Source organism: Lasioglossum baleicum, chromosome 20 (genome assembly GCF_051020765.1).
Source record: "Lasioglossum baleicum chromosome 20, iyLasBale1, whole genome shotgun sequence".
Lineage (NCBI taxonomy): Eukaryota > Metazoa > Arthropoda > Insecta > Hymenoptera > Halictidae > Lasioglossum > Lasioglossum baleicum.
In genome coordinates, this window is record NC_134948.1 from 4,779,817 (window position 1) to 4,804,289 (window position 24,473).

Genomic DNA, 24,473 nt, shown 5'->3' on the forward strand with positions numbered 1-24,473 from the left:
AATTCTTAGTCCCGCGGGATCGCAAACCCTTCGTCTAACCGTAACACCTAGACTCCATTGTAAACCGCTTTTTCCACCGATTCGGATCGATTCGGAGTAACAAGTGGAACCGAAGACCTGCACACCTAATCCAGAGAAAAACCGGGGAAAAACTATCCCGTGCGTTATTTATAGATTCAAGGCTACAGTAGGTCGTTGGAGTTGCCTTATCGTCAGCTACAACATCCTGAGATCAGAAATGGATGTTGAATGTTCAAGGAATCAAAGTAGCCTTGATTTTCCGTTAAGAAAAATTGTTTCTCGAATTGTTATACAAGGTGTTCGTTTGAAAACTTTCCAGCCGAACATCGCGAAAAGTATGAAAGATATTAAAAAAGTGTAAACCACGTGTCCAAGGATTTCGAGGGGGAAAGAGGGGGGCAGTATCAGTTTTTTATGTGGGTGGCGTTTTCAAGGTTATTTGAAGGTCAACTTTGTTTTTTTCAGATGGAAACCTATATTTTTTATTACAGAATCTTGTTGTACGTAAAAAGGCCAGCAATTTTCGTAGGATCCTTTTTTTATCAGCGCACTAGTTTCGGAGATATTTAAAGAGAATTACTGCGAGTCGCCTTTATAACTATATCAGATTTTCAAAATGTTCTCCGTTGTTTTCTATACAACAATACAGACGATTCTCAAACTCTGAACGAACATTTTTGAATGTGTCTGTTGGAATAGCTCTGCATTCCTGTACTAGTGTTTTACACTTTTTTTAATATCTTTCATACTTCTCGAGATATTCGGCTGGAAAGTTTTCAAATGAACACCCTGTATATTCTGAATATGTTTTGATTAAGTTTTCTTGGGAACGTTGGTTTGCTAGATTAATTATATCGGAAGTGGCTGACATGTCGCCGCGAAGATTGGGTGTTTCCCAAACTGCTGACTCGCACGTGCATTTCCATGAAATTCGGTCGGACGTTCTTGGTTTTTTAATAACATTCTCAATAACGTTAAAGTGAAATGCTGGATGAACAACGTCCGAAGACTTCGCCGCAACGGGATCATTACAAAACCGATGGCGTTACGTTGAACGTATTGCAACTGTCATAATTTGGCAGCAGCGGTAATAACCTTGCAAGGATATCGCGCGAAGTACTGAAAAAAAAGAGAGGAGAAGGAGTGTGTTAGTAAAGCAGTGGCCAGAGAATAAGAAGAAAAGAAACGAATAAAAGGAAGAAGTGGAGAGGGGGGTGGAGCCGACGTCGGTGACCTTGAACCAGTAATGTTTTCCGATTCGACTGTAGAACGGGGATTTTCTACAGGAACTGATTTTCCAAGGCTGCAGCCGCGGCTCGCTAAATCGATCGAGTCTCGAGGCTGATTTGGTCCCCTTTGTTTTCATCGTCGCCGTTATAAATAAAGAAACGATAACGATGACGGTAATTAACGACGTGTTTATAACGGCGCGACGATAACATTGTGGAATATTCATCCAAGAAATAAATCGAGGGAAACTTACGGCCTGGGAACACGAGCCTGCCGTGACCGTAATCGTGCAAAACGATGCGGACGAACATCGCCGTTATCAGACTTATCTGGGAGCTGAAGGGGTGTGTACGCTGAGATGTTTCTCCAGAGTGCCAGCTTGACCGGGGGCGTCACCGATAGCGTGTTTTGGTAAGGCGATAATGGCACTAACGAGAACCAGATGATCGGAAACCGAACGAAACCTGACGAATCACAACCTTCCTCCCTCCACTCCGCGCTCTCGAGGCGGGAATACATTTGAACCTGTCCGCGCGAGGCACATTCAACTAGGGATTGCAATCCCGCGATGCGGGATCCCGCGTCATTAGTCCAGTCAACGAAAAATCGTAGAGGAAAATGGAAGGAACACAATTTTTAATTTTGGGACTTTGTTTGGACTAGTTAGGAGGTAAACATACTAAAAGTCCCCACTCCTAGGAGGTGAGCGGGGTGCAGGGGGCACATAGTTTCCGAAATATAAGCGGAAAACCGAAAAAGGGATCTTCTACGTGCCCCCTGCACCCGCTCACCTCCTAGGAGTGGGGACTTTTAGTATGTTTACCTCCTAACTAGTCCAAACAAAGTCCCAAAGTTGAAAATTGTGTTCCTTCCATTTTCCTCTACGATTTTTCGTTGACTGGACTAATGACGCGGGATCCCGCATCGCGGGATTGCAATCCCTACATTCAACCCTACTGGAACCATACGTCACTGGTAGGGATGGGATCAAGTACCCCGCAAACAGGTTCAAACTTTGATTGATTGAATTCGAACTCTCTATAACTACTTCGAAAAACAGAAATAGTACTCCTAAGTATACTCGAACCTTTTACAAGTACTTCGGTAAACGGAAATAATACTTGCAAGTATATTCGAATCTTGGTCGATCAGATTCGAAACTTTTATGAATATCGTACCGGAAATTCTCTGATTTTTCTAATCATTATTTTTTTTTGCCTTTAACATCAATTATGTTGTCCTCTAGTGCATAATTTCATTCAACATGTATGACTACAATTTCATAATCTATCGGAAATATTATTCTTAAGTAGTTACGAATTTAATAAAGAAAGTGCTTGAAACCTACTATGCAGTTCTGATTTCCAAGAATCGAGTACTACTTGTGAAAGATTCGATCCCTTTCAACATCGAAGTACTTATGTATAAGTACAATCTTTTCGAAACTTGTAAGTACTCGTTCCGAGGTTCGATATCAGTTTGCATAAAATGTATACTTTTCAATTATAGTAATTAGTACTACTTCACGGGTGTACAAATAGAAAAAACAACATCGAAGCCTTATTCTTACTTTAACTACGACGGGCAACAAAAATTTTATGACATACGCAAAACTTTTTTCCACTTTTTCAGGCCAAATAGACCACCGTGCGACGGGGAACATACAAATTGTCGTTTGAGTACTCAATTCATGGCAATTAAACTAACTAAATAGCTGTTTCACGAGATACGATCAAAATTAAATTTTAAAAAATTATTTATTAGAGCTGTGAACGATCCTAAGCATTACCAATTACATGGCGGTAAAAATCGTCCGTTGTCAGAAGGTCGATACATAAATTTATGCTCCGTCGCTTCGGTACAAACTTATCAGGCGCGAATTTCAAATTGAAAGTACAGAAACATTAGGAATATTATCTAAAGAATGTATTATTTAATAACAGGTCAAAGGTTGTTGCCCTAGATTCCCCAATGAAGTTTCGTCCAAGAAGTACATAGCTTCTTCTAGTCCAGCTCTACGATTCGCGGCGGTATCTGGCCTGTCAATCATTCGAAATAATTGGCATGCGACAGTCGTTCGAAAAATATGGAAATGCTCGGACCACAACTACCGAGTCGGACGATTACGAGATTCGAAACGGAAAATGGAACAGGCCGAAGGACAGTCGATGGCCGTTCCAACTATGAGAGATAAAAAACGTGAGAGGATCGGGACATCGATCTATGCCGGTGCAACATCATCATTCAATGGATAAGGCTACTACACGTCTATTGTAAAAATCTTCGGCGTGATTCACAGGCACCGCGTGCAATACCCGCGACTCGCAATTACACAGGCGATTAAATTGCACGGATCTCGGAACGGATAATTGTGGGTACTTCCAGTGGCGATGGCGTTTACGTGTGGCCACAATTATGAAAGTGGTCCACGTCAAAATTGAGAAAAAGAACTGTTTAAAAACCACGCTTATATTAAAATGCACTAGAAAGGAGAAAATAATTTTCTTTCTTAGTTCTCCATAATTTTATGGAGTATATTTCTAACATACTATACCGGATATTTCATCTAGCATGACCACCTTGAATATCATTGTTGTATTTAAAGATACGTCAAATGTCAAGCTGCATCGATTGATGTATTAAAAAATACCTCATTCTATTGAAAAAGATGAAGGTGACCTTCATATCTCTAAAAAAAAATTACATAAGAACGAAAATTTTTTGGTATCGTACGAGCCCCATTTTACCATTCAACTTTGTCCTTCAGACATTCGACGTATCTTTGAAAACAACAAAGATATTTGAGGTGATCAAGTTAGGTGAAAAAAATACCCGGTATATAATATAAATATATATCATAATTTTATGGAATAATATTATATTTTTTCGGTACTTACCGAATCCAGTGAAATGATTAATAATATTTTCTTCCCGAAATTTTCAGCAATTAGTGCAAAATTTCCTCCGTTATAAAATTAGTGTCGGATAATAGATAGAAAAATTTAATAAATAAAATCATGACATTAGTGACTATAAAAATAAAAGCGTGGCGCGCCCACGAAGATTACGTCAATATAGTTCAGCGCTCCACGCTTTTATTTTTATACTCGCTAATGTCATGATTTTATGCTTCTATCTATTCCGACAATAATTTCATAACAGAAGAAATTTTGGGGAAAAATATTATTAATCATTTAACTGGATTCGGTATTTTATGGGGAACCAGGGAAAAACTTATATCCTTCTTTTTAGTACATTTTAATATAAGCGTGGTTCTTAAACAGTTTTTTCAATATATTTTATTTTCTATTTTTATTGTCACCGGAAGCAAGTGTGTATACAAAATTTCAGCAAGATTGGACTATGGGAAGAGGTTTAAAATTCGATTACAAGATTTGACGCAAACAACAACAACACGGCAAGATAAACTAAACTGAGATCCATTTAGTGTTCGTATCCTTTTCCTTTAAACATCTTGAAACGAGAAATGTATGACTAAGACCACGTTACATAAATGCCGGTCGATAATGAATGGATCGACGAACGAGTCGTTGAACGAGTCGGAAAGGCAATCTGCCGATCGAGGAGATGAGGCTCGAGGGTCACGGAAAAGCTGATGAATAAACGACAAATAAAATATCAATAATCCTGGTCGGACGATATTTGATATTCAAGCATCGCGCATCGGTAACCATCGGTACCGTTGCGCGCGAGTTAAAGTTCAAAGTTGACCGGCGCTGAAAAGGGAACGCGGAAAGGTGGACCACGCTGGGTTTCACGGAGGATCGAATGCGCGAGCTGATTTTCGAGAGGCGAGGTCGTTCGTCAACGTGGCCTCTGCGAGAAAGAGCACGAGGAAACGGAACGATCGCGAGGTCATCGTCTGAGAATCAAGTGTACGGTCGATCGATACGCAGACAGAATCTCGGACGAAACAGTACACCTAGGCAGGCGGGTAGCGTAGCTAGTGAGCATGTGCGAAAGAGAGCGCGGCCGATACGCGATGCCTGTCTATCGCGCGATCGATGCGATCCTTTCGAGATCTCGCGACTTCCACGACGAAACATTTTCCCATACGTAAACGAAACGACGACTGGCTGGGCTTAAAAATTCTACGCCCCGGTGTCCTCGGCCTAAAAATAAACCTTAAAGCGGCTAGACTCTGACTAGCGTTTTGCCACAATCGGAAATAATTGCAGGATCCTTTCAGGCTGATCGGTCGTCGGCGTTGCGTCACGGTTTATGCAACCTGTTAATGGGACTTTCTCATGACGGAGACACCGCCTCCGAGAAAACAAAGAAAAAGTAGGAGGACGTTTTCTCATCGGCGGCTACCAGGAATTCTAGAACGCCGTATCGGTTATCGGTAACCTAATCGCGACGCAGCACACGAGAAACAAGAAGTCACGGTGATCCGTTGACGACACTTTGGCTCCGTCGAACCGGCAGATGGCGAGCCTCGATTCCCGAGAAGAATCAGAAAATGTACATATGTACACACGTTACAATTATACACATGCGAATTGCAGGCAGATGCGAATTCTGATAAAAGGATCGACCACACCGGACAGATAACAGAGTGATTCATTCGGAGAGCAAGGGGAGCGTCCGAGGATGACGAAAGCATCATCGACGGGAATTCATTTCGCTATCTAAATTAGCAGACCGGAAGAAAGACCGCAAGTTCCGTTCCGCTGAAAAGGAAACGCGCTCTCGCCCGCCGAAACGACGAGACGCACGCGCGAGCGTGTTTGCACACGTGTAAATATTCAACGAGAGATATATTCTATGACTAGCGGGAAAAAAAAATTCTTCTAACGGCAGTTCTGTTGAATTTCAAGACTCCACTGGGGAGATTCGACGTTGCATCAATCCTCGAACGCACAGATTCACGGACAGCGAGGCGAATGTTGAGATGCGGCCAAATCGAAAGATAAACACGCTTTAGATACTCAATTAATAGAAAATTTGCTATTATTAAAATTTAAATAAAATGATTCCTTTATTTAAAAAATATATATATATTCTTAAGGGGCGGCAATTTGTCTATTTGTCCGGGGCGACGTAACCACTAGAGCGGGCGCTGTGTACAGATTGTCATAGATTTCTTGTTTCGAGATATTTGCAGGAAAAGGACATTATCCCTAAACGAATTCCACATAATGTTGATATTTACAATATCGTAAAAATTACATTGGATTCATTTAGTTTAAAATAATGTGATTTTCATCATTACGGGCACGTGTGGTCCGAGGTACATGTATACATAGATTCGGGCAGAGGCGGCGAAGCACGCGAACGTCGTCGATTCGTCATGATTTTCGAGCGACGGGGTTCAAACGGGGCAATTGGAAACAATTCGTGGCGACTGGAAGGTGCAAAGACCTGACGTGTCGCGCTCTTCGACAGGGGTGGACTTTTTCAATTGGAACGGATACAGGTCACAGCACCTACGCAAGTATCCTATAAACCTTGATGCAACCATGCGACGATGGAATCGATAATCGCGAAGAACTCGTGCGGGGTTTCCTGGTCTTCAGTTTAAATAGACGTTCTCTCCTATCGATAATTGCAATGCTCGCGACGCCAACTGTTACCGAAAATCGATCGACGCCCGGTACATACCAAGAATGAGATAGAGAGAGAGAGAGAGAGATATCTCCATTGTTTCGATCAGGAGCGTACGCCGATCGTTACGATTATTTACGATCGAGCAATGGGCGATATTCTATCCGAGGATCGATTGTACGCTGTTTACTAACAATCGGGGAAAAAAGTTGCTCGCCGTGTTCGAGACAATACGGCCGAGCGTTCCGTTCATAACAACGATGCTAACCGGAACAAATGTACGATAACCCTGATATCTGCCAACGACAATTTCGAAGCGATTTCGAGGCTCGTGGTTTCCGAATAAACAGTTTTTCCTTGTGGCGAGGATACCCGGGACGTTATGTCATGAACGGCAACATTTGTAGACCGATTACATTATACATACATACATTGTTAGCAGACGACTTGGCGGCTGTCACGACGGTACCGCGGGGAGCTACTTTCGCGTGAGACATCTGTTATCAATAAGGATCCTGCCGTGCAAAAACTTTCACCGTTGCTCAACTAAGAACACGCCGATACGATTCGAATGGAATCGAACCGAGTCGCAACCGAGTATCGACGAGCAGTAATTATTCGCGAATCCGATACCGATGATGCAACCGTAGCTTGCGGACACGATATTACAACGTCGTTCAGCAACTCTGCAGTTGCTTGAACCTTGCAGTTAGGCCAGCAGCGACTCGGTTTCTCGCGATTCGGCGAAATTGTTTGCGCGACATTGGATATTGAAAGAAAATGATCGTTTTACAATGCACGCAGATCGTTATCAGCGCCCGCGTACGTACGCACGTTAACGTGATCGCGGTGACGGACATGTAACGTGACGGCAGGTGCTTTGCAACGAACCGTGGAATCGATACGAACAGCTCTCTTCGCGTGCAGTTCTGCCCGTGTTCCAGCAAAAATTAGACCCATCTCTTTCTTGTTCTCCCCGAGCTGCCTTCGCTCGGGATTTCGATGATTCGCGAACGAAAGTGTTCGTCAGCGAAATGGTAAATGGGAAACCGTGGCTTGAGACCGTTCGCTATGTCGAATCTCGATGACGCATGCTGATTTTTCCCATTGGCCCCGTTGGGTTACAACGGCCGAGTCGAGTCGGGTCGGTTTTCGAATCAATGTGTCAAAGCGTGACCCGGTCGGTAACCGAGACGTTCCCCGTCCGTTTCCCGGACGACCACACGAGATTCTCGGATAGTTCCCACGGAAAATGCACGATTAACCATCGAACACCAGCCACTTTCCTTCGTGGTACGCCTCGAAATGGAAAGTAACCCGTGCACGGGAGTCTGGGGTGGGGGGACGGATTCATGAAAGGTGATTCCCGTGCATCAGACGTGACTAATACAGTAATGTCAACACCTCCTCGCGAAGTTCGTGCACTTTAGAATTTTTTTTCTATTTGCGCAGCTCAAAAGAAAGAAAGAACACGCCTGTCCCACCGTTGGTCCGAGTTTCACTTTTCTCGATCGGTAAACCTTGTCGGGAACACCAGCCGAATCTTGTTTGACTTATCCGTGGAAAAAAGTCGAACGATATAGTCCCCGCAGCGAGATCAATTCGCCTCGAAACGAATCCAAGACACGGTTCGCTATCTCTCTCTCTCTTTCTCGCTCTCTGTCGCTCCCTCTCACCCTATCTTTCTCTCTCTCTCTCTCTCTCTCTCTCTCTCTCTTTCACTCTTTCGGCCGTTCGATCGTGCCAAGATCAAGGGACAAGACACAGAGGATAAGACAGCGTACTTACAGTCAAGATGTTTCTTCTTGGGGCCTATCATCTCCTCGGTGGTAGCCTTGCAGACAGATTTCGCGAGGCCCTGCCCGGCGATGCTGTGTCTCGCTGCCAGCAGCCTGTCGTTTATCGTCTGTCCCGCCATACTGTCGTCGCCGCCGCTGTCACGCTCGAACTTTTATCCAAGCTTACGCACACCGCCCGATCCGACGACCGGAGTAGCGTGTTCGCACCGAGAGAGGCTGTTCTCCGGGTTCGACGACAGCGTCGAACAACGTGTTACACACACAACGGTAGACGGACGGAGAGACACACAGGCGCGCACACCACCAAACCGTAACCAGCGATACGCGAGAGCGCGACCAGCAATGTGAAGAGAGAAAAAAGATACGCCGCGCCGCGCCGGTCCCGTCCCGATCCGGTTCCCTTCTGATAGATCGGTTTTGTAAGAACCGGTGGCTGCCCTCGAAATCGCGTTTCGATCGAGCCGAGAGAATCTGGCTCTCCCACTCTTTCTCTCTCTCTCTCTCGCTCTTTCTTCCTCGTTCGCCCTTTCTCTCTCTCTCTCTCCTTGTCTCTCTTTGGTACGCGCGCGTTAACAACTCAGCTGGGCAGACGACAGCTCTCAGCTCTCACCGCGAACGACAGAAAGCTCGCTCGACCAACCAATATGGCGACCCGGACCTCCTACTCCTTCGCCGGACCGGACACTCCTGACAGCCAATCCTGGTCCTCCGTACGCAAACACGGCCTACTGCCTTTGACGTCATACCACGCTAGTCAAAACAAGCAGTGACGGATCACCGCGCACGCGCTCTCCGACCCACGGAATTTTAGGCGTCTCGCAAAATTTTCAACCCCTTGCTGGACAATACCGAATCGCGCTTATGGTAAAATCGGTTGCAACCAAACGCTATTCTCATCGTTTAGAGCGAAAGAAATTTTTCCGGCAATTTTAAACATTTTTCCAGCGATACTGATTTACTTGTTATGCCAGCGATAAAGGGACCACCCTTGAATGCGATGTTTTCAAAGATGCGTTAGCAAAAGATTCGTGAAACTTCATGTTCACGATCGATCGTAAACTCCTCGAAGTTATTTTTCAGGCAGCCCGTCCTTCGTATATACTATACGCGACGAATGTTCGTTCTTCGCAGATTCTATGTCCAAGCACGTTAAGGCGAACTTAACGTGTTCCAAAGACACGTTGCGTAATATTGTAGACATAATGCGTTCGAGAGAAGTACGAAGAAAGCGAGAGTTCCCGCTGAAAAAATCGATCGAGGAGGGTGTCACCGTGACGAGGTCCAAATCGATAATGGCAGTCCAATTTCTGCGCATGCATATTTCCTGCCGGATACTCCATCTAGCGTATCATTTTACCAATGATCGAACGGAACCACGAATTTTCGAAATTTTTCTGAAAATTCATCTGCTTTAGATAAAGAATTTATTATTGCCTGTACGTTTTTAAACGTGTATGCATACACTTATCACACGTTTCTAACTAATTTCCTATCAGCCAATCGATGCCGACACGAAACCAAGGAACATTTTGATTCGCACAAATGCAGGCAATTGAGTACAATTGAGTACCAATGTTGGTACGAACTTTAGCCACCGTGGAAATCAAAAGATCCACGAATCAATTCAAAACACGAAGACGATAAACGAGCTTTTCTGTCAAAATGTGTACGTACGATCTCTGGTTTATAAAATAAAACGGTTCAACGAGCCAGAACAATGCCGACTATTATCAAACCGGTAGAAAATAGATCTAGGAACAACGTACCAGATCTCATTTTTGATAACACGTGACATAACCACAATAAAGCGATCGTATACGTCGGCGTTTATGTTTAGTCGATGTTAAGTTGAATTTTCTGATTTTCCAGCTGTTAACAGTGGAGTATCGTTCGCATTATCGTCGATTCTGACGGTGCTTGTGTTCTCCGGAATGCAGATATACAAATCTTCGCTGGCATCTTCACAACTGTACACCATACTTGGAGGATACATTGGCTCCATATTGTTTATATGTATATTAACTGCTATAGGAAATTTAGAAGCTACGATATTTGGAAAATCTTTCCAACAGAAATTATTCCCTGAAGGTAAACAACAGTTTCCACTCATTTGTCCGTACACGCAAGGTAGCAAAGTAATCAAAGTATTCTTCCCTTTACAGTTGTCTTCTCACTGATAATGAGCTTAATCGCATCTGGACTGGTGCATCGTGTTGCAATTACAACCTGTTTCTTATTTTCTATGATCGCATTGTATTATATCAATCGAATCTCTCAGGAAACATACTCCGTGCCAATGCCTGTACCAGTTGCTGTGCATACAAAAAAAAGGAAATGAGAGAATTGTACTAATTTAATGCAATTTTTCCACTACAACCACGTGCTCAATCGAAAATTCGGCTATTTAAGTATCTTCCTATCAAAGGCTCCTAATCGTTTATTCTTCTTCCCGTGTCCGACGAAAACATATACGTGATTATCTTTTTGTATCAACATACTTATACTGCTACAAGTGTAGGTAGACGAGTAAAGTTAAAATAAAATGCATTGTATACAAATATTTTATAAGATTTACGGATTTCGTTTTCCACTCTTTCTATGTTTTTCCGCTTCCTCCTTATCACTGAAATATTCAAACGTTTCATCCGAATCGTTGATATTCACATGAGAGCTGTCCGTTAATTTCGGCTGATCGTCGCTAAAATTCGGCTGAGCTACAACTTGTTTGTAAATCGTCATTGCCTGCAAACATCAAATACAGTAAAATAGTTTGCAGATGAGTTGTGTTTATTTCATTCCTAACTTACCTGCGCTACTAGGGAAGACACGTCGGATACATTGCTGGGTAATATTAGAGTATTATTGTGTTTCGCCATTTGCTTAAACGCCTTGACGTACTGCTCTGCTATACTAAGCGCTGCCGCGTTCTTCGCATCTGTTACCGTCAGAGCACCAGCTACTAGCTTTAAACTCTTTACACGTGCTTCGGCCACGGTGACCATCGCTTTCGCTGCACCATCCGCTTTATTTATCTCTTCTTGCTTCGCGGCCTCTGTAAAATTCAATTCATACGAATAGACTCTTAACCCTTTGGACTCGAAGCAATTTTAATTCCGACATCAAGTTAATTTTTAATCGAAAACAGAAACGGTAATAACCTGACGCTAAAATCTGTGCCAAACGTTTTCCTTCAGCGATATTTATTTCTGCTTCCCTTTGACCTTCCGACTCCAAAACCGCAGCTCGTTTCTTGCGTTCTGCTTCCACTTGCATCTGCATCGCTTCTTGTACTCGTTGTGGCAATCTTATGTCACCTGACGGAAAAAACGATCCAGTAGTTTAACTGTGCTTAACAAAATTGACGACATTATATTCTCTCCACTCACGTATTTCGTATCGAAGGCAGGTAATACCCCAAACTTTACTCGCTTTATTGATACTATCGACGATACAAACGTTGAGGCCCTCCCTCTCCATGAATACCTTGTCTAAAGAAATTTTTCCCAATTCCGATCTCATTGTTGTCTGAGCTAATTGGATTATAGCAAACTCTGGATCCTCGACACCGTACGACGCCAAGTACGGATCGTCTACTCTTAAATATAATACTCCATCGATGTTTAATGTAACGTTATCTACGAGTAAGGATCTTCTAGTTAATTCACAATATTCTTTTCACGCGTATGGTTTACGACACGTACCTGAAGTCACTGCAGATTGTTGTGGGATTTCTATAGCTATTTCTTTCAGACATTGAACGTACTTGACTCGATCGATTATCGGTACTAGTAGATTCAATCCTGGCTCCAGGATTTTATGAAATTTTCCCATTCTTTCGATGATCCATGCCTGGAAAAGTATTGCACTTGTCAGCATATCATTTACTAGAGCTTGTTTACAAATATGACAAACCTACCTCCTGTTGCGGGACAAACATTACAATGGTATTTATAGGTCCACTGGTTTTGTGTCTGACTTGTGCTACGGTTACTTGAGGCGCAGGATGTCCGAGGACAAAAGACGGCTGATCATTTCAAAGAAATAATGATAACGATGTAAAAGATACATGCTCGTGATATGATAGGTTAAGGTTCGTTGTATTTTTGTACGTATCATAATTACCTGAAAAACTCCGAAATTACGAGCGAGCAATTTGAATCTGCTGTTTGTTACGCATTTATATTTTTGCAACAACATTATGCCGATTCACAAAAACTCCTCTTACAAATTGCACACGTTTTCTCCGCCTGTTTGAACTGCAGTCAAAATCACGTTCTTACTGCGAAGAAACAACGTTTGAGAAACATATTTATAGCAACCGGTTAAAAATTGATACCTATCCGATGGTCAAAGCATGCACGAAATTCAACGAAACACTTTTATCGTGGTAATATCGGTCGTTTCTCCGCTGAAATAGAAAATCCGTGTGGATAAAATGTTTGAAAACGAGTTCGCGCGCAAAGCGATAACTGTCCGCGGGAAACGGTACACTTTTGAATTATCATCTGACTGGCACGATTGTCTCAAACAATCCTATTCAATACAAAACATTTACCTCCGCGAAGAAGAGTGCATTTAAATTGTTCAGCATATTGTTCAATATTGTTTACAATTGTTTATCATCCTAGTTCAGAATTGTTAATCCTAGGGACAGAAACAGTTTATAGCGCATCGGATTGCATGCCCTGATACTCGGTCGAAAATGCAGATCGCATTTCCCCCGTTCGATTCAAAAAATCAGAAATATAAATGCTTATCATTCATGTTCAATTACGCAATAGAATAATAAAAACATAATTAAACCTGTTTGTACGGTACCCGTGAATATTTACATATGTATTCCGATTGTTTTCCTGAAAGGAAAGCCTTATACACGAATGAATATTCTTACTCGCGGTTGACCGACTTTCAGGCGAATGTTCGTCGAATAATCGCACGCAATTTTGAAAACATTGTTAATAAACGTAGAAGCGTGTAAATCTTGACGTCAAAACAAAAGAGATTCGCGCTCATTGGTCGATGTCGGTAATTACCGACGGGCCGGCCAATAGGATGCAGCGTCGTTCGCGAACGCGAGGGAGAAATAATGCAGTCGTCGGGGGAGCAGCAGCCTGCTGTGATAATTGTATAGTATAGCAATTGACAGTCCAGCGGAAAATATCGTGGATGCGAGTGCGTAACATTATATCCACTGGGAATATTAATCGATCTCAACGAAAATGTCATCGCCTACGCAAGTGGTGAGCGTCATTTTTTCTCATTGATCGACCCGTTCACGTCATTCCCTTCGATTACCCCCGATGCATTTATATGTTTTCATTAATATTCGCCTTCGTCTTGACACATCTGCCGCACAATATCTCCGTTCTCTTTGTTTCCTCGTCCGATCGTTCATCGGACAAGTCATGCCTTTGTTTATATCGCTTCGAGAAACAAGATACGCAAACGTCAGAAACAAACTTCCTGTCGAACAGCTGTTCCCTTTGTTTTGAACGACGGCTGTCATCATGTTTTTTCCGCGCAGCATTTGCTCGCTTTCCTTTCCGTTTCTCTGGACTATTAAAATAACTAACGTTGGCACTATTGCGAATTCTGTTTTCACGCGTTTGCTTGTTTCCATGAATGAACGAATCAACGAAAAAGAGAAAACAAGAAAAACGATGATTCCCTCGGTGCAACATTTATGTTGACAAGAAATTCTACATTCTACATCGATGCCACCGCTGTCGCTATGAAAAATTACAAGTCCTCGATTTATTGGATCAATAAATTACCGAACGTCACTGTATCGCATTAACTTCGAATCAATTCAACGACCAATTGAATGTCCACCTTGACTAATTTGCTGCAATCTTCTAATGATTGTTTAATTCGCTGTTCAACACTATGCTTCTGTACAGAATTCTGCTGAAATCAGTGTCCTCCTGACACGAGAACTGAAATCGTACATGCTTTCTTTCATTGTGCCAAATATAGCCTTATACGTTTCCCTGTTGAGAACAAAGGATGTCGGTAGAGTCAAAAGAGGTTTCCTGCAGTTGCTCGTAAATTATTCAGAGTTTTTTATCATCGGTACAATCGAACAAGGTCCAATGGTACATATATGGCATGTATTTATAAACAGCCAGCCAGATTACACGATGCAGCACGATCGTAATTGTTTGTATTTGATGGGAAGAATGCGTGTTTACAAGCTTCCTCCATTCATGCAGTTCAACTTCAAACAAACATTGCGATTACAGAGATATACAAACTGAGCAACGATAATGCATCCTGTGCTGTCAAGTTATAACGATACACGGTCCCACTATCTTATCTCTTGTGTTTGTTTACACGACTTTTCCCTTAAATCATCGTCTTTTTCGCCCTCGGCGTGGAATCATAATTCATGCGCATAAATACGACGGTGTTAACTCGAAATTACATTAACAAACGATCTCGTACATTCACCGAAAGATAACATCGCATCAATATACATATCCTTAATATCAACGTGTCACTAACGGAAAATCGTGTTAATGTGTTTTTTTTTATTATGAATCACCATGAGCAATAACCGGGACTCGAACGTCCCTGTTTTGTCTGTTGCAGTTAAAAAGCGTTGGTCCAAAGCTAGTCCCGTTCTTTAAAAGTGTGTCCGTGTATTTTATATTGCTAGCCGAGCAGCCGTCCCTACTCACGGCATGCTTCAAGTGTTTGCCAATTATAAGTCTTATCGTCTTTGTTCTCCTTCACGGAATTAGTTTATCGCAGGAGTAAGTGAAACCGATTTTCGCATGTGCTGATCTCCCTCTAGTGTGTGCTCGCCTTGAAAACATCCAAATTAATTCTCATCCGCTCTCGTGGTACGCGGCTCTCTCGACGAACAAACGAGAGGCATAACAACATACGATTAACGCTATAGATAATCAATTAACTTGCGAACGAATGGCTTCTTCTGCAGCTTTTATTACATGTGCAAAATACGTTGCGTCGCGGTGCAACCGTTCACAGGCAACACCTCTAACGAGCAAACGTTTAGCGGAGCCGGAAGTAACGAGTTAATCGAGGCTGCGCGTTACATTTCCTAGACCACTATAGGTGCTGGAGACCAGCCGCAGCGTTTCCACGTACGATCTTGCTTGCACGCTTGTTTTCAGGTCGCTTCTTTTTTAATTTCTCTAATACAGCGGTTTCCAATCTTTATGCTACTACCGACTTCCCAAAAAAAATTTTTTTTCGCGCCTCCCTGCCTTTTAAATTTTTAATAGATATTACGGTATGAAAATTAATTTTTTAAAAATTTTGGCTCCTTTCCTGGCAATAGTCCGCGCTTCCCAAGTTGGAAACCGCTGCCCTAATAGGTCACTCACGCGCGCACACACACGTTTCAGAGTTCCTTCGCTATTTTTTATTAACGACGAATACGTATTTTCGAATAGTAATTACGGCACGAGCAAGTTTTCCCTCGGGAAAATGAAAACGAAACGCGATCGAAATTCTTGATCACGATGGTTGCCCAGGCCGTTGCTCTGGTTTCCCTCACGTGTCCCGGGTGAGCCTACAGCAGAGAATGAACGAGAGAAATCAAATCGTTAATTGATCTGTGAAACTTGTTCGGATATAGAGTGTCGATAGAAAAAAAAGCGCCACCTGAAAATGTAAGTGTAAGCAAGACTTCCTCTTCGCCGCTTCTCTCCGCTGAACTATTATTCGCTAGAAGTCTCTCTCTCTCTCGTACACGTTTCGTCGAACCGCATTGTGTCCGCTTCTCTCTCGCGTAAAACCGACCAACAAACAGAAACAGATGCTCGCAAAGAATCGTCTGCTCCTTTCAGATACACGTTCTCCAGGCGCATACTGACTGGACTGATATTCAGCTGCATAGGGGATGCGTTACTGGTCTGGCCGAGTTGTTTTATAGGTGGGATGTGCATGTTTGCCCTCGCTCAGATCATGTACATCAGCGCGTTCGGTTTTATACCGCTTAACATAATACTGGGCACGGTGCTGTACGCGATGTGTTCCATAGGTAAGGCTCTCTATCTTTTTCGTGTCCTCTTCTTCTTCTTCTGACGAAATACACCTGAAAAGAAAAACGAACTCTGTACTTTCGCAGTTATATACACACTGATGCCGGGTCTGAACGGTGTCCTGGTCATTGGAGTTCCGGTGTACACGGTGCTACTCACCACCATGGCGTGGAGAGCGATCTCAAGAGTGCAGTTTTACAGGGTATGCGCGACCGACAATATTTTTTCATATCTTACAGAAGCTTATTATATTACACAATATTTGAAATAATGGTACAGCAATTTTTAGATAGCCTCGAAAGACATTTCTTCAAATTGAACACTCACTCGTACGACACTTAATTTCTTAGGAATTGATTAAACACAAACTAATTTAGTAATGTTAAAAATGCCGGCCTTTGAAATTTTCGGCGATTTAAAGGGAATCTGAAACGGAGAACCGATTAATATATTATTTAAGCAATATGATGATATCGGAAAGTGCTGACCTAGAAAGACAACGGGCCATTCGATTTCTTGTAATCGGCCGACACGATGTATTCAATAAATGATTTCCCCCGACAGGAGTTATGGACGTGGACTAAATTATGCAGTTGCATCGGCAGTATATGTTTCTTGATATCGGATACGTTGCTCGGTTTCCACTACTTCCACACCCCGTTGCCTTATTCCCAGGTACGGTAACAGCGGAGATGCATTATGTAAATCGTCGATACAATGTTGGTGTTTGATTCATTGATTTTCCAGGTATCTATCATGCTGACGTACTACGCGGCCCAGTTGGGAATCGCTCTGAGCGCCGTCGGATCTAAAAATAACAATAACATTAGCAACAATAGAGTCGAGCCGGTTGACCCGATGCCGGTCAAGGGTTGAGAGAGGCGTGTATCTTCTTATAGGTTGTACATATTTAATTGAATTATCCACCCCCTATCCCTGTGCTGCTCAAAATAATTAGAAGGTCCAACGGACGAGCCACATATATTTAGTAAAAAATACTTTATATTAAGTAGCCTGATTATTTTGAGCCGTGCATCGAGACGAAGACCACGCGGATCGCTGTACTGTAGTATATATAACTGGTCGTTCGAAGTAGGTAACAATGCACGGTCAGTTGAAGTTGAACGATATGTTGTACGACGACTGTAAAACACTGAACTTGTAACACTGCCACCATCCCGAGGGCAACAGGTTTTTACCCCGTGACTATTTCACGATAAATAGCACTGTACCTTATATGTACGAATCGTTTCACCGGGTGGTATTCGTTTCCTCCTTCAATTGAGACACAATTATTGAGATACTTTAAAAAGCTGTGAACAACTAGAAATACTTCTGTAGGTGTTTAGCGACCGTAGGATCGTTTTTCCCCAAGTTAATTGTCGTCGAAGACCGCGCGATGTTCCTATCGGTAATTCGTCGCTCTCGTTCAGCGGACTCCACCGACTAAACGAGAACGTGTTCCATACAATGAAAACTATCGTTCGAAAATAGTTATTCGTTGTTAACACAATGGGAACACCGTGCGCGCGTTATGTGTGTTGGCTCACTGTGTATACTACGAACCAAATCACATTTTTGTACAGTAGAAGGAATACATTGATAGGTGAAACTGAATGGTAGTCGATTATATGTAAATAGATGAGACGCATCCGATAAAATAGAGTTATAGATGTTCCGACGTTGTTCTTTCACGTGGAACAATACTAAGACAGAGATAGAACAATTTTACAACTATTCTCGGTTTATTTAGGTCGTATAGATCCTTTTATTTTACTACTGCATTTATTGACGAATAAGTATTAAACAATAGCGATGCATTTATCTTTGACAACATGCACTAAACGGAACACCCAGTCAGAGAACATCAAAAACTGATTATTTTTTCAATAAAAATATTTTTCCTATATACATCCGAGGCAACCGAAGAGCTCTGATATGAGGAATGTATTTTGTATCTTAGACTATAGCAATCTCGGCAATTGACTCGGTAGATTATTATAGTGCAGTGATAGATTTCAATGACATATCATTCAATTGAATTAATTGTCTTGGAAGCGCAAGAATTGCTATGACTCCGGCAGCAACAATAATGCGAGCTAGATGACAATGAACATAGAACTGATTGTGAGATTACTGAAACGCGAACGCGTTTCCTGGTTTAAAAATCAATCTGTCGTAGTCTGAATCTTCGTTTTATTCAGCTCTATCGTTCACGTATATGGGTACAATTTATAGCATAATAGTCGAATATGTTTACAGTGTGCGCATGTGTGTGTGTGTGTATTCGAAAAGTAAAATACTCGACAACATACGATACCAAATAATTTGGTATGTGCTATCCGAATCTGTCTTTTTCTTTCGATTAATAAAATGACTAGTTTCTAAGAAACTTCCAAAAGTACTGCTACTTAGACGTTATCTCTTGATCTACTATTTTTATATGTAATTCGCTGACGAGACACTGTAAATCGTGCGAGAAACGGTTGATAATTGTAGATGACAGGTATCGATATCTATACACACACGTCCTCCTGTACTCTGATTCTAAAATTATGATTAAAGTGATCAACTACATCTGTATATTGAGACTGTATTTTATAGATAATTAAAAGTTTGTTAAGTCGAACGCGCAAGCGACACTGTTAGTTCTACTCCGAACGTTTTGTAAACTGAGACGATATAATCATTACTGTAGAACTAAGGTTTCAGCACCTCCTCGCCGCACTACGATACCATTTGACTGTTTGCTTTCCTCAGCGGATTTCACTTTACACTTAAAGATCCTAGAACGAGGAATATAATTGCGATACCGTCTCCAAACGAATTCTATATTTATGAATACAGCTAACAACAAGAGTCTACTCACGAAACAATATCGTTCCACATTTGAACTTGATTCTCCTGTACCGCGCTAGTTTTCATTAGTTCTTCCTTTTCCAACGCAGAACTCTTAATTCTGCTTTCCTCGGCCCGAATAACGGCGTTCAATTCCTCTTTTATTTTCTCGCTCGGATCGAAGCTACTGGGATTCTATAGGAAACATTCGATTCTATATTATAAAACAACAATGTTGAACATTCCCAATCAAATTGAACAACCTCTGTTTCGCGCTTTATTCTCTCCTCTGTGCTTTTTATGTGAGCCACGAGTCTCTCCAGCTTGTTCCTCTCTTCGATGGCTTCCGTTATTTCTGTTTTGATCGCCTCTATCTCGGACTGCAGACTATTAATCGATACGTTCATGCTCGATTCGACGTCGTTGTGAGCCTTCTCCGCCTTCTCGTGTTGCTGCTCAAATTGCCGCGACTTCTCCCGCAAATTTTGCACCGCTGAAATGCATTTAAATCACTAAGCGCCCATCGATGGAGATGCATCGAGCAAACATACCGTTTATTAGCGGAGCCAGTTTCGCTCGACGCGAAGAGATGTCCCTCGACAACTGATGATTTATCGAGGACGCATTCTCCTCCGTGAAATCGGTCGGCGTGCTTTTCTCGACCATTTCCAACATCTCTTTCGTTTGGTTACACTGGCCGAGCTGGAGAGCAACGAACGGTTACAGTTGGTCTAGTTATCATAAAGAATTTCCTACGAGCGAGAGCTACCTGATTCTCCAAAATAGCGGCCGTCCGATAAAGCACGCTGTTTTCCGCATTGAGCCAGGCCAGCTCGCCTTTGCAATGCTTGTAGAGAGTACTTTTGGTTTTCAATCGGTTAATATACTGTTTCAACTCCTCTCCTTTCGGCGCGACGTCTTCTATCATCATCCTGGACAATTCCCGCTTCTCTTCCAGCTTCTGTTGCAGCTCTTGCAAAGAATTGTCCGTTTTCTCCAATCGTTCTAGAACGTTCCTCTTGATGTTCGCAACGGCGGCCGCTTGTTGCCGGAAAGGCTCCATTTTATCGATATTGCTCTTCGAGATCTAAACAAATGTCCGTGTTGTCATTTTATTCGGAGGACGGAATCAACGCGTCTTCGTGGTTTACCTTGTTCTCCACAAGGTCCTGAATCTCCTTGCCCATCGCGTCCAATTTATTTCGCATCCCGGTGATCTGATCCGGACCCAGATACGAGTGCTGTTTCACGGTTTGCAACGCTTTCATGCGATTCCTCTTCGCGTTCAACTCGGCCGGTAGCTTCTCATTGGCGACCATCGATTGCACGGTCACCATTTCGGACAGCTGTTGCAACAATGTCTGCGCGGTAACTTCGTTCTCGTCCTTCCTCAGCGTTTCCAGCTCTCGCTCTAATCTTTGGAGAGCAGTCTAAAACGTCAGCACCGAGATGTATTCAAATTTGTCGAAGAACACGATTTCACGATATAGATCGTAGACGCTTCTACCTGTAGTCTAGACGTAATTTCCTTCTCCTGCTCTTCCTGCAACGCTAGATCCCGTTCCTTGTCCCTTTCGACGCGCAACGATCTAGCCGCATCCAACAAATGAATTCCCGCTTCCGCTTTCGCCTTCATTTTCTCGATGCGTATGGTGACCGCCTAATCAAATCAATCACGGGATTAGTTCGACGAGCAGCGAGAGGTACGCTTTCTCTTTCCTTACTTCTTTCTCTTTCTCCATCGTTTTGAGGTCCGCGGTGAGCTCGCTGGCATTCTCGAAGTTCTACGTTCAACAACAACGAACGATTAACAACTAGCAAGGATCGCGACGACGGCCGCGATACATAGACGCTTCGTTTCTTTTTCGTTTTACCCGTTTTCCTATCTCTCTCTCCTTGTGGACCGCTTTAAATCGATCGATCAACGCCGTGTACTGTTCGTGCAAAGCGGCGACCTCAGGATCGCTCAAATACTCGGCGGGAACATCCACCTAATTAGTAATAATTGAATTACTCGGCGCGAATCAGTTTAACCCTCATCCGTCCCTCATTTCGCGAACTGAATCCGTCCCTCGGTGTCAAATTGACGAGTTAATATTTACATCTTAGGTTGTTCGTTTATGTGTGTCGCATTAAAAAAAATAACGGATGAGGGTTAAGACTGTTAAATAATAAAGTATATGTATGTATACCTTCACTAGAAAACGAGACAAATAGGCTCTCTTTCGAGCAACGTCCACGTGAGATAGAAGCCACGTCAGGATGGGATGAATCGTTTCAGGATCACCTCGAATCAGGCCTTGTCTAACAAACGAAAGTGAACAGAAATTAATCAGAATCGATTTGAATCAGCGCCGCGGTTTTTCAAACCGGGACCCGGCCCCGTGTGATTTCGAATAAATATGGATCTATACCTAAAGCTAAGAGGATCTGTCTGCGGCTGGTAATTAAACACGCGCAACACGTTTAAAATGTAAATAGCGATCTCCTCGGGTGTCTCCATTCTTGGATCAACGTTCGGGGCATTCTGATCTTGTATCTTGATCAACACCTCTCTCAATACCTGGAAAGAACAGCGGATGAGTGGACGGTTCGCGAATCAGAGAGAACAGTTAACATTTTCAAAACTGGGACACGCTTACTTGCAACAGTTCTTCGGGGCTCAGGGAATTAAAGTAAATAATATTATAATTCCGGCCGAGCAGCTTGTTCACCTCCGACACAATGAACTTCATGTTTTCCTTCATGATTGGGCTTTCTCGTCGGGCTACGATAACTCGGTTAGAAATGGAAGTAATCTAGCGTTTGTTGCCATAATACGTCGTCCTGACAACGACAGCACGTCGTGTCTCGGTCGGCCTCTTTAAAATCTAACGCGTGCATACAATGCAGCCCCCGGTGTGCGCCGCACGTATCACACGGCAGGAGTATTTGGAGTTTGCACACGATGACCTTTCAGGGAAAATTAGTGCGCTAATTAAGTTACAGCACGGTGCAGGAGAGAGCGAGACTCCTGAAAGGTCATTTAATTTTCAACTACGCGTAACTGTTTGATGCAGCTCGCGTGCACCGTATCGGTATCGATTGCCGGAGCCGAGAGCAATTTGTACTCGACTAATTTGCGATGCAACCGCAGAATAATTAACCGTGCGAAAAAAAAGAGCGGTCGACGTTTATCGGCCGTATATATACTTCTAAGAACGGTGGGGATATCATCGAAATCGTACATTAAATTTTTCTCTATTGCACAATCATTGAACAGCCGTTATAACGGAGTCGAAAGTTCAGATCATTCTTAAACGAAATTTTGCTGTGACTTGAACTTGTCGCCTCTTAAAAACTATCGTTGGTCTCCCACAAATAAACTTATGGATTTGATTCAGAAATAATCATATTCGTTTTATTTAAAATGAAACTATTAGTTAGACAATCAATACGGTAGCCCATTCGTACTTCTTTATTTTCCTTCAAACTTAACGTACGATTTAATCGTTTATAAAACTGCAAGTCTCCATATGCTCGAACATGAAAGTTTTTATTCCACACATGAAAATTGTGTTGTTCTTTGTCTCTTCGTTTTTTATATATCGTCATCACATATCATATATCGTCGTCATCGTCATCATCATCATCACCATCACCACCATCATCATCGTAATCATCATCATCATCATCACATATTTCAATACGCAATTTCGATATGAAAATTGAGATTCGTTCGAGATGAACCGGCTCTCCTCGATACAATATAACACAGTGATATTTAAATGTATGTATTTAAATCTTGCGGGAATTTCTATATATATATATTATATATGTATATATTCATATATCAGCGGTGTGTCGACTTTCTGAGCATAGTTTATCTTGTAATACTATACTGAATCTTAATTTTATTATTTAACAAACCTCGACTCTAAACAGTATCAGTTTTCCCATTTACTTTTTCTTCTCTTTTATCGTACTTTTTTTTTGTTTCTTTTCATTATATATATATATATAATAATAGATGCCTCTAGAACAACATTTCTCTACTCGCTTATGTGCGTTAACAGATGAAAGAGAGAGAGTACATCGAAGTTACCGTCGACTGAAAAATATGTTGCTGGAGAATCGGCTCGAGCATGACTTTTTGAATCGTTGTTCTCCTTTTCCCTCTGTTCTGCTGTTCTAGGTATACATACTTCACGCGTGATCGGCGAACCTCATTTCCCAGCTTATTATTCTTTTTCTTTCTTTTGTTAACTCTTAGAATATCTGTGTTATACAAATGGCTTGTGAAATCTTACATAAAAGAACCATGCAAGTCATATATATATATTTTGTGATGTTTAATAATCAGTCTAAAATTTGAACAATACAGCAACGTTGTGATAATCAAATACTGCATGAAAAAAATCATTTGAAGAATGCACTATATATATAAATAGTATAATATATATGTATAATCTATGTTTATCATATATATATATAAGTACCGTAGGTATTGAGTATTAGATGTTACATAAAGGATAGAGAAATTCAAGTGGTCGGCTCGAATACATAGAAATTCTTCAAAATTTTCCAATATGTTCGAAAGAAACGAAATTTAAAAAAAAAAAGACAAACAAAAGAGAAGACTGAAATAAAATTTAAAAAAAAATTTCTTTCTATGTGTATATCGCCTTAAGGTGTAATACATTTTTGCAAAGGTTCTGTGCGTAATGTAAAAAACTGCAAAACTATGACTATGACTCGATTATCGATATTATGCGGCATCGTGTACAGGCATTTATATTCATTTAAATAGAGTTATTATGCTCGAATGCGGAGTAACACGACGCGCTGTATACAATAATTAATTAAACGTCCCCTCAGCTCTCCGGTCTTCTTTAAATTCGCGAGCGAGTTGTGTCGGAAATATATTATGAATTCGAGACAGAGTTAACAAATTTCTTGTCCAGCATCACAGAACAAAAGGATAATTTATACAAAGTCACGTTTAAATAACGAATTGTAGGCAATC

The 24,473-nt window shown here is 42.0% G+C and overlaps 5 protein-coding genes across 32 annotated transcripts in view; 2 read left to right on the top strand and 3 right to left on the bottom strand.

Moving 5' to 3' along the window:
* Nucleotides 1-9,335, bottom strand: part of Lap (phosphatidylinositol-binding clathrin assembly protein lap) — a 31,678-nt gene extending 22,343 nt beyond the window's left edge. For 5 of the 25 annotated variants that reach the window (XM_076444311.1, XM_076444310.1, XM_076444315.1 and 2 more), the window contains exon 1: nt 8,608-9,333. In XM_076444311.1, the coding sequence (XP_076300426.1) occupies nt 8,608-8,737 (130 nt within the window). In that variant the 5' untranslated portion in view covers nt 8,738-9,333. Of the gene's footprint in view, nt 1-8,607 lie in introns of all 25 variants that reach the window. The other 20 variants (XM_076444328.1, XM_076444329.1, XM_076444327.1 and 17 more) reach the window with 8 other exon arrangements.
* A 790-nt stretch (nt 9,336-10,125) lies between these two features.
* Nucleotides 10,126-11,178, top strand: LOC143218851 (protein KRTCAP2 homolog). Its single transcript, XM_076444374.1, has 3 exons — nt 10,126-10,284; nt 10,488-10,706; nt 10,781-11,178. Exons 1-3 carry the CDS (start codon nt 10,281-10,283, stop codon nt 10,954-10,956), a joined length of 399 nt encoding a protein of 132 aa, XP_076300489.1. The 5' UTR covers nt 10,126-10,280; the 3' UTR covers nt 10,957-11,178.
* On the bottom strand, nt 11,162-12,897 carry Stoml2 (stomatin like 2). 2 transcript variants are annotated; one of them, XM_076444353.1, is made up of 7 exons: nt 12,741-12,897; nt 12,535-12,642; nt 12,320-12,467; nt 12,005-12,253; nt 11,777-11,932; nt 11,426-11,670; nt 11,162-11,360 (listed from the first exon to the last, which is right to left on the bottom strand). In XM_076444353.1, the coding sequence occupies exons 1-7, from the start codon at nt 12,813-12,815 to the stop codon at nt 11,190-11,192; spliced, it is 1,152 nt and encodes a 383-aa protein (XP_076300468.1). In that variant the 5' UTR covers nt 12,816-12,897; the 3' UTR covers nt 11,162-11,189. The 2 variants fall into 2 exon arrangements, with proteins under 2 accessions (XP_076300468.1, XP_076300469.1); XM_076444354.1 differs by having other exon boundaries at nt 12,535-12,608; nt 12,741-12,877.
* Nucleotides 12,898-13,670: 773 nt separating this feature from the next.
* On the top strand, nt 13,671-24,080 carry LOC143218846 (lysoplasmalogenase TMEM86A). The gene is made up of 6 exons (XM_076444369.1): nt 13,671-13,858; nt 15,210-15,373; nt 16,436-16,629; nt 16,717-16,832; nt 17,195-17,305; nt 17,378-24,080. Exons 1-6 carry the CDS (start codon nt 13,838-13,840, stop codon nt 17,504-17,506), a joined length of 735 nt encoding a protein of 244 aa, XP_076300484.1. The 5' UTR covers nt 13,671-13,837; the 3' UTR covers nt 17,507-24,080.
* On the bottom strand, nt 15,698-22,417 carry LOC143218831 (intraflagellar transport protein 81 homolog). 3 transcript variants are annotated; one of them, XM_076444342.1, is made up of 15 exons: nt 22,111-22,417; nt 21,883-22,031; nt 21,661-21,772; nt 21,343-21,459; nt 21,193-21,252; nt 20,976-21,128; nt 20,620-20,898; nt 20,238-20,555; nt 20,020-20,170; nt 19,732-19,961; nt 19,500-19,663; nt 17,119-19,416; nt 16,790-17,056; nt 16,251-16,683; nt 15,698-16,158 (listed from the first exon to the last, which is right to left on the bottom strand). In XM_076444342.1, exons 1-12 carry the CDS (start codon nt 22,213-22,215, stop codon nt 19,320-19,322), a joined length of 1,935 nt encoding a protein of 644 aa, XP_076300457.1. In that variant the 5' UTR covers nt 22,216-22,417; the 3' UTR covers nt 15,698-16,158; nt 16,251-16,683; nt 16,790-17,056; nt 17,119-19,319. The 3 variants fall into 3 exon arrangements, with proteins under 3 accessions (XP_076300457.1, XP_076300458.1, XP_076300456.1); XM_076444343.1 differs by lacking the exon at nt 16,790-17,056; XM_076444341.1 differs by having other exon boundaries at nt 16,790-19,416.
* Nucleotides 24,081-24,473: the final 393 nt, after the last annotated feature.